Genomic DNA, 9,459 nt, shown 5'->3' with positions numbered 1-9,459 from the left:
TTTGGAGCCTGTCCTGGAACTAGCTCTTGTAGACCAGGCTGGTCTCGAACTCACAGAGATCCGCCTGCCTCTGCCTCCCAAGTGCTGGGATTAAAGGCGTGCGCCACCACCGCCCGGCTTACATTTAGCTTCTTTATTCACATTCTAAGTTGTCATCATGTTACCACATGAAACCCTGGCTCATTTCTGTCCTCTCTCTGTGCTAATCTCTCTCTGTAGTCATCCCTTACAACTCACTCCCTGGCGAGCCCTTCTAGTCTGAGCAATACTATAAGCAACGTTTTGGATATTACTAATGATGCGCACGACAAATGTACATGGTCTCTGGAAGATAGATATATCTGGGAGGGAAATCCCAGCTCGTGAGATAGGCAGAGTGTAAATCTTACTAGAATGTGATAAACTATTTCAACATGATACCCCATACTCTGCAAACATTATGGGTATTTCTAATTCTCAGTATTGGCTATCAGCCTTACTTTTTGAGATATGTGATTTTCTCTCCATCTCCCAAGGGAGTAATGAATATAGGCACCCTTTATTGTTGGTTTTTGGCTGTCCTGGAACTCCCTCCGAAGACCAAGGTGGCCTCAAACTCACAGAGATCTGCCTGCCTTTGCCTCCTGAGTGCTGGGATTAAAGGCCTGCAGAAGATAGACACCTTTAAGAACACTTATTTAACTGGGCAGTGGTGCCCATCTGTATTCCCAGCACTCAAGAGATGGGTCAAAAGTTCTAGGCCAGTCTCATCTCTATTCCAAGTCCAAGGTGATCCTAGGTTACATGAAACATTGTCTCAGAAAGCAAGCCTAGCACGGTGGTGCACACCTTTAGTCCTGGCACTTAGAGACCAGAGGCAGGTGAATTTCTAAGAGTTCAAGGCCAGCCTGGTCTATATAGTGGCGAGTTTCAGAACAGCTGGGGCTGCATAAGAGACTTTGTTTCAAGAAACAAAAAATTTTAAAAATTGCCATTTAAGGCTAGAAAGATGGCTGGGTGGTTAAGAGCACTGATTGCTCTTTTAGAGGATCCAGGTTCAATTCTCAGCACCCACAGGGTGGTTTTTAACCCCAATTCCAAGGAATCTAACCCCCTCTTCTGGCCTCTGCAGACACCAAGCATAGGCAGATGTGATGCACAGATATTATGCAGGCAAAACACCCATTAACATTTTTTTTAAAGTCATGAAAAAGCTCCACCGATGGGCTTATAAGGTTCCCCCTAATCCAGATCATTCCACTGGAGCTTACAAGCACATGGCAGGTCACACAAGCAATCTAGGCCTCTTTATGGATCCATCAGTGACATCTAAAAGTTCATTGGGGATCTCATTTCTATTTAAGAGCCACACTGACTGCTGGGTGCAGACTACAAGGCAGAAGCAGAGATCAATTCATGTCCCCTGTAATTGCCCATGGGTGCTGATGCTGAGCTGTCCAGCACTGGAAGGTTCGGGGTGCTGAAAAGACACCACATTCTGGATGTGTAGCTGATAGCATGTGCAGGTGGACTGGATCTCAGCAGTAAAATTATTTATTAGAGGCCACTGATCTGAACCTTGAAGGAGACACTTAGAGATTCATACAGAGAAACTTGACAAGGCAGTGAGGGGCTGTGCAATGGTGTTTGCATGAAACGATAGTGAAGACATTGTTTTATATTCTGAGAGAGAGGTAGGGGTGAGGCAGGCAGACAGACAGACAGACAGACAGACAGAGGGAGAGACAGAGACCCTGAGACCAGATTCTAACGTAGCTCACAGCTATGACAGGACTGTCTCCTGTTGTCTGGGGAGTGGGGCTGTCCTAACTCTCTAACATCCCCTTGGCAAGCACAGCTGGCCTGCCCTAGCCCGCAGCCCACCTCCCTCTCCAGCACTGACGCTGCACATAGCAGGCCCCTCCTTTCCAAACCTACCTGCTCTGGTGTCACCACTGCTCTGACAAGAGCTGAGGAAAGGAATGGACAGTTGGGAAAGGGGAAGTGTGGCCCCCAAAGACTGCTGGGTTGTCCCCCGGACACAACCCCATAGCGTTCTTTCGTGCCAGCTCACCTGCATGATGGCTCTAGGCAGAGGGTGTGGCCTGGAACAAGGTCACCTTAAAATTATTTTGTTGCTTCTTCATAACTGTAACTTTGCTACTGTTATGAATCATAATGTAAATATCTGATATGCAGGATGTGACATGTGACAGGGTCACTTGACCCCCAGGTTAAAAATGGCTGCTAGGACCTAGATTCTAGCATCTAACTGCTGTCATCCTGAGGGCCAGCATCTTCCACTTACAAAACAAAGCAAGACTTGATATAGTTCTAGAACTACACAATGAATTACAAATTTTTATTATAAGGGTTTTACTCTATAGTCCAGGCTGGGCTTGCATTTATGGCAATTCTTCTGCCTCAGCCTCCTAGTGCTGAGGTTACAGGCAAGAGATACCATAGTTGATTGAGGACTGAACCTAGGGCACTGCATGTGCTAGGCAAGAATACTATTGATTTATAGCGGCTAGAGTTTAGATAGCCACATACTGACTGCACTGTGCACGAGGTTCTTGAGAGAGTTCAGCATCTGCGTGAGAAAGGGATGGCGTGGACACTTACAGACTCACCCATTGTTCTTCCTTTTCACTGATGGGAAAGGCTCGTGGGGCATGGCATGTGGCTGCTGGGTTAAACTTGGGTGTGCAGTACTCACTACTTGCTCTTCCTGCCTGTTTCCTGGGAGCTAGGGAGATAACAGCAGTGACCATTGTGTCATAAGGAATGAGCTGAGCTTTTCTGCACCTCTAACAGAGGAGATCACCTCCATACTGAAGACCAGGCAGTGTCGTCAGATGTCACAGGGTGTTAGATGCCAGGCTGCAGCTGGAGAGATGCTCAGGAGTTCCAGAACCTGCTGGCCGTGCAGAGGGCCCTAATACTTACATGACAGCTCACACTGTCTGAATCTAGTTCCACAGGAACCAACATTATCTTCTTCTGGCCTCCTTGGGTACTAGGCACACAACTTGCACACATGCTCATATGCAGGCATTGTTTTGTTTTGTTTCATTTTTTGAGACAGGGTTTCTGTGTGTAGCCCTAGCTGTTCTGGAACTCACTTTGTAGACTAAGGTGGCCACAAACTCAGAGATCTGCCTGTCTCTTCCTCCCAAGTGCTGGGATTAAAGGTGTGCTCCACTACTACACAGCTAATAAATCTTTTAAAAATCAAATTCAAGGGGCTAGAGAGATGGCTCAGTGGTTAAGAGGATTGCCTGCTCTTCCAAAGGTCATGAGTTCAATTCCCAGCAACCACATGGTGGCTCACAACCATCTGTAATGAGGTTTGGTGCCCTCTTCTGGCCTGCAGGCATACACACAGACAGAATATTGTATACATAATAAATATTTTAAAAAATCAAATTCAATAGAAAAACTGAGAAATCAAATAGAAAAATTAAATGTTGCTATTATGAGCTCGGACTGTGCTGAGCCTGACTACTGTGCCAAGCACTTACTGGGCACCTGAGGTCTGGCCTTGTCCAAAAAGCCTTAAAGCTGAAGATCCCGTTATGAGGATGACTAGTCTGAAGTGATGCATCATCTGAAGGGGAAAAGACCTTATTATTTATATTTATTTAAAACCACCTCTACTTTATCAACAGCAGCTGACAGGGCAAGTTATAACATTCAGTTCCCATGAAAGCACTCACGATGTAATCGCAGTTGTTATGAGGTGAGCAACACAAGTACAGATGACACATTACACTAAACAGTGCAGATGCAGTACGCCCTGAAAACCAATCAGTCAAAACTGCCCTGCAGATAAAAGACATTGATAGCAGCGATCATGAGATTTTCAATAATACCTCCTGGGGGGTGGAGCCCCTTCAGGAGGTGCTGCTTCTGAGGATTCTGTTGAAGAAAATGAACTCTCTGGAGATACTACTTCTAGTACTTCAGACCAGAGGTAGGCGATCAGCATCAGACAACACAGTAAAAGGACAAGAAATATAGGGACCACAAGCAGCACCACTTCCATGTTTACATCTTCATCATCTTCCATCTTAGGCTTCTCTTGTCCGAAAATTGCAAATAAACTCAAGTTTCGATCAGCTGGCTTACCAACAGGACCACTGTCCACACTGCCCCCATTTCCTGGGCTGTTGCAGTTGGGAGGAGCAAAACCATCATCACAATGACAGTGCCTGAGATTGTTGCACACTCCTTTCCCGTGACACATTTCCTCTGGTTCACAGTCGTACTGGAGCACCGTGTGGTCAGTGCACAAGGACTCCGTGCAGACTTTGTTAGGGGCACAGTAAGTACCATCCTGCACATCTCCAAAGTCTGGAACATCAGTAGCGTTATAGGCATCCATGCTCCAACACCAGTCATCTCCATAAGGAACCTGGAGGAGAGTGTGCAGGGGTCTGACTTGTGGCAAGTAACTAACATCAGTACATACCAGTTTGCCACAAAATATATCTTCATCAGAACACGCTTCGTATCCTGAGTTAGCCGTGCTGGGACGGCCACAGTTTCCAAACCGGTTCCCTTTGGTGTTCATTAAAATGTAACAGTCGTCAGGGGCGGATCTTGCAGGATACCCATAGATCTTTGTGCATTGCTTATCAGGATTCCTGCACCAACCCCCAGAGCAGTAATAAATCCTGTCACACAGCGTGCCATCCTGCATGTAGCTGTTTATAGGGCATTCTTGGGAATGGCCATCACAGAACTCAGGGAGGTCACACACATCCTCAACAGGACGACACAAGGCACCTTTCTTTCTGAAGTTACAATTGTAGCAGCAGAGGCCATCACTGCACTCTGCACCGTCCTTCAGTGTACAGGTTGGCTCACAGCATGGGTGACTGTCACAAGCAGAACCACAGTCACACTCTTCTGACTGCTCCACCACACCGTTTCCACAATGGGCAGCTCTGCGCTTGCGGCTTTGGTGCCAAGGCCTGTCAAGCAGGCAGGCCCCTCTGTGGTCATGGAGGAAATGGTAGAAGTCGTCAGAGCTGCAGTTGCTGAAGCCACTGTCCTTGGTGATATCCTCGTGCATGAGGCAGAAGTGCTTAGGGTCACAGGCACAGGCTGGGTGGTCGTGCTGGATTCCCAGGTTGTGTCCCAGCTCGTGGGCCACGAGCGCCGCAAACAGCAGGACATCTTCATGATGGAAGGCCTCCACAGCTGCTGCAAACCCACCAGAACAGGCACCATTGAGAAACGCCTGGCCCTCATTCTCTCCTGGGTGATGCCCGACGATCAAGTGTGCCACATCATGCCTGACACGGCCCAGGAGCTCCTCCTGTCTCCAGCGGTTGAAATTCCTCAGTGTAGCCTGCAGGTCCACCGGGGCCTCTATCAGGTCCCCCTCTGTCCAGACTTCAACGCCCACCAGCACCATCTCTGTGTTTAGTCTCCTAGTGAAGCTGTTGGCCAGAGCAATGATGTCCACTACTGCCCTGACTGTCTCTGTGACGCTGCTGCCCCACATCTGGAACCGCTGGTGGTTGACCACGACGAACATCTCCACATACTTGGTATGTGACCACAAGTCAGACAGCTCCCGCAGGTCATCGGGTCTCCTGCTCCTCTGCTGCTGGCCAGTGTCCCCTGGGCTGTCTTTGGGAATGACACTGCAGGAGACGCGAGGCTGATGTGCCACAGTATACAGGATGTGTTCGAACTCTTTGGAGGAAAGCACAGGCTCGATGCTGTAGGATGTTTCCTCCTTGATCAGGATGCCCCTGAGGCCTGAGCAGATGTTGACAGAGACAAAGGAGCCTGGCACCCCTTCCATGTAACCTTCATAGTGGCAGTCCTGTGAGAGGAGAGGCATTTCTTGCCCCAGGACACCATTGTGGTAACTGTAGACTGGGAAGTTACTCGCAGAGTGGTCTCCCTTTACCTCCAGGTGAAGCAGCTGCTGCCGGCCCTGCATCAACAGCATGTAGGACACCCTTCCTCCGGGATCTTCACTCCCCTTGACTGGCAGTCTCTTGGGGATGACCGTTTCATAGGAAGAGTAATATACAGATCCTATGTCACAGAACGTACTTGGAAGAAAAATTAACAGCACCAGAAGCCCTGCTTTGACAGATGGGTGTCCTGGCACTAGTCTCACAGCCAAGTTCAGCTGGTGGGCAGCCCAAATGTGTGATGTTATCTTAGCTGTCTCTAAGGCCACTTGTGTTATCTGAAGAGAAGACAGAATGGAGGCAATCCCTCTCACTGATGCTGCCACTGACATGGCCCAAAGAAACAGGTGATAGTGTAGGATCTATGTCCATCAGCGGCAGCCCTTCCTAATAGGCAGGTTTCTCACTGACTTAGCAATCCATGTCTGTGCTTGTCCCTCATGGGGTGCTGCCCATCTAGAATCCTGCAGCCTTCAGGCTGTCTCTGTTCTTCCTTCTCTCCTGGGCCTCCTTCCGTGTTGCTTACGTTCCTTTGTTGTTCATGGAGGTGAGCCCTGTAGAGCAGTGACTCAGCCAGTTCTCTAAGTCAGATCATCTTCCTCCACCCCAGGCAGTGGACACAACATCTGGTAACCTGCTCCTTCTTTTGGGCCCAATATTCTGGCAATGCTGTGGGGGAGGGGACAAAGCTTCCCGGGGTTCTCTGAACAATGCAGAGTTCTCTGCTGTCCTGTCTCTGTTCTCATCCTCATGGTGGTCATGCTTACTCAGGGCTGCTCTTCTTTTACTCCTTTCATTCAAGGGAACAGTATTTGGGTGTTCTACTTTCCCTCATCTTTTCTGTGTACCCAGTGAGTTCTGACATTTTGCATCTACGTCAAACACACTCCTTCTCTATGGAGTACTTCTAAGGCATTAAGTGTTAGATGTTTTCCACAGAGGTACATTAGAGCCTGGAACCTAAGCTAATCCTCCCAATGGCCTCACCATGAAAATAAAATGGTAAAACAGACTGGTGACACTAGTTTCAACAACTAAGAAAATGGAAACAAGCTCTGGAAGAACCCTTAAATTCCCATACTTGTCTCTGACTATAGTGGCTTATCCTGTCTGCCAATTCCAGGATTTAGTTTTATGTTAATGCTCTTGGTATATTTAACACTATACGTTTAGAAGAAAACAGAAGCTATGTTCCTGCCCCCATTTCTTCATTCTCCTGCATATTCTGAGATTGAAATAAAACTACATCTTCTACATGGCATAAAAATAATTTTAAATTATAAGTCAAATATTTACAACATTAAACATACAAGGATTAACTATGTAACACTTGGAAATGGAGAAATGCCCTGCTTGTTTCAGCAAAGTGGTGTACTCCTATAATCTCAATACTTAGGAGGCAGAGACAGGAAGATCGCAAGTTTACGGCCAGCCTGGTCTCTGCATGAGTTGGTTTTTTTTTTTTTTTTGTTTGTTTGTTTATTTATTTATTTATTATGTATTCAGTAGTCTCAGTATTCTGTCTGCATGTATGCCTACAGGCCAGAAGAGGGCACCAGATCTCATTACAGATGGTAGTGAGCCACCATGTGGTTGCTGGGAATTGAACTCAGGATCTTTGGAAGAGCAGACAATGCTCTTAACCACTGAGCCATCTCTCCAGCCCTTTTGTTTTTTTTGTTTTGGTTTTTCGAGACAGGGTTTCTCTGTAGCTTTGGAGCCTGTCCGGGAACTAGCTCTTGTAGACCAGGCTGGCCTCGAACTCATAGAGATCCACCTGGCCCTGCCTCCCGAGTGCTGGGAGTAAAGGCAAGGCACCAAGAACACAAACCAAGACCTTGTCTAAACAACAAAAAAAAAAAACAAAAAAAAAAACCCAAAAAGCTAAGCATGTAATCAGCCAGGAATGCTTGGCTCCTGTCAGGTGGCCTCAGGCTCCAGCAGGGAGCCGACTGGAAAGGAAGTGGGTCCTCAGCTGTGTGGACCGTGTTCTCTTCAGAGTATTGTCCTGGAATGCCCAAGTCCCCCACTGCTTCCCTGTGCATAACTGACAAACATAAGAAAGATTAGGGCAGCTCAATGGTAAACCAAGGACCAATAATGGAATAACAGTCTTCTTTTTAAATTTAAAAATATGAAATGATAATTAAATATCCAAATTTTCCAGTTCTCAAATTGAAACACGTTTTCTTCAATATACACATACATCCTGATGTACAAGATCTGAATAAAATCTTTTGACTTCTTTAGCAACGATAGTCTATTCTTTCAACTTGTTCATTTTCAAATGTATAAAGAACATAACTCTCTGGCTGGAGAGGTAGCTCAGAGGTTAAGAGCACTGGCTGTTCTTACAGAGGTCCTGTGAGTTCAATTCCCAGCAACCATTCATAACCATCTATAATGAGATCTGGTGCCCTCTTCTGACCTGCAGGCAAAAGATACAATATATACAAGCAGAAAACTGTATACATAATAACTAAATCTTAAAAAAAAAAAAATAACTCGGGCTGGACAGATGGCTCAGCTGTTGGGGGCTGGGCTCACAACCAAAAAAAAAAAAATAACTCGGGCTGGACAGATGGCTCAGCTGTTGGGGGCTGGGCTCACAACCAAAAAAAAAAAAATAACTCTTTAAAATAAAAGGAATCCTTATGGTGACATCATTCAGCCAGTAGCTGTTTCAAAAAATTTCTGCTGGGTACTGGTGGTACGAGCCTATAATCCCAACATTCACGAGGCAGAGGCAGGCAGATCACTATTAGTTCTAGGTCAGCCTGGTCTACAAAGCGAGTTCTAGGATAGCATGGATCATTACACAGAGAAACCTTGTCTTGAAAAACCCAAAGTAAGTAAATGAACCCATCTCAAAGATGCATGTTCCTAAGGCCACACTGTGTGAGCCAGAAAGACACTTCTGTCCAGTGAGCAGAAGTAACTGTGGTAAGACACTCTCCATCTGAGTGACAAGCAATGGCCTTAATGAGCAGGGTCAGTGGCCATGTAGCAAACTGGAGACTACAGCTCATCGCCTGGCAGGAGCTGTTGTTTCCACAGACATCAGTGGTAGGCAGGCAGTAAGTTACCAGGAAGATAAAGTTTAACTTCCAGCTAGGTGTAGATTTTGTATTATTAGCAAGACTGACTCATGTTAAAACATAATTTACTATTGGCCTAGGAATATACAAAGAAAACTCAGCTCTGAAGCAGAGTGTTTGGGAGAATTTTGTCCAGGGTTGGGCATCTTCATGGTTTTTACAGACATCCAATGTGGTTCTTGTATGGACAAACATAGGCACGGATTTCATTATTGCACAAGGTGAAGTCAACCTGAAGCTGCTGTAACACTCGTAAGCCATGGTCAGACAAAAGCAACCATCAAGATCTATGTCCTTTCCAATCGTGTCTACAGTACACCACACCGGTGGAAGGGGAAAAACATCCTAAGCTTTTACAAGATACCCGGCTGATAAATTTCTAAGATGAAAGGCAGAGTTGGTGTGCCAACAAGTTCCTCTAAAGACAAGACCAGGGGGGGGGG

General features: G+C 46.5%; 1 protein-coding gene across 1 annotated transcript; it reads right to left on the bottom strand.

Moving 5' to 3' along the window:
* Positions 1 to 3,617: 3,617 nt before the first annotated feature.
* On the bottom strand, positions 3,618 to 6,792 carry LOC101995888 (disintegrin and metalloproteinase domain-containing protein 1a-like). The gene has a single exon (XM_005344475.3). The coding sequence runs from the start codon at positions 6,248 to 6,250 to the stop codon at positions 3,845 to 3,847; it is 2,406 nt and encodes an 801-aa protein (XP_005344532.1). The 5' UTR covers positions 6,251 to 6,792; the 3' UTR covers positions 3,618 to 3,844.
* Positions 6,793 to 9,459: the final 2,667 nt, after the last annotated feature.

Source organism: Microtus ochrogaster, chromosome 2 (genome assembly GCF_000317375.1).
Source record: "Microtus ochrogaster isolate Prairie Vole_2 chromosome 2, MicOch1.0, whole genome shotgun sequence".
NCBI classification, from domain to species: Eukaryota; Metazoa; Chordata; class Mammalia; order Rodentia; family Cricetidae; genus Microtus; species Microtus ochrogaster.
This window is presented reverse-complemented; position numbering and strand designations above follow the sequence as displayed.

Bases quoted from the DNA above. Each gene is read 5' to 3' on its own strand.
- LOC101995888 (XM_005344475.3), bottom strand. From the start codon at position 6,250: ATGTCAGTGGCAGCATCAGTGAGAGGGATTGCCTCCATTCTGTCTTCT.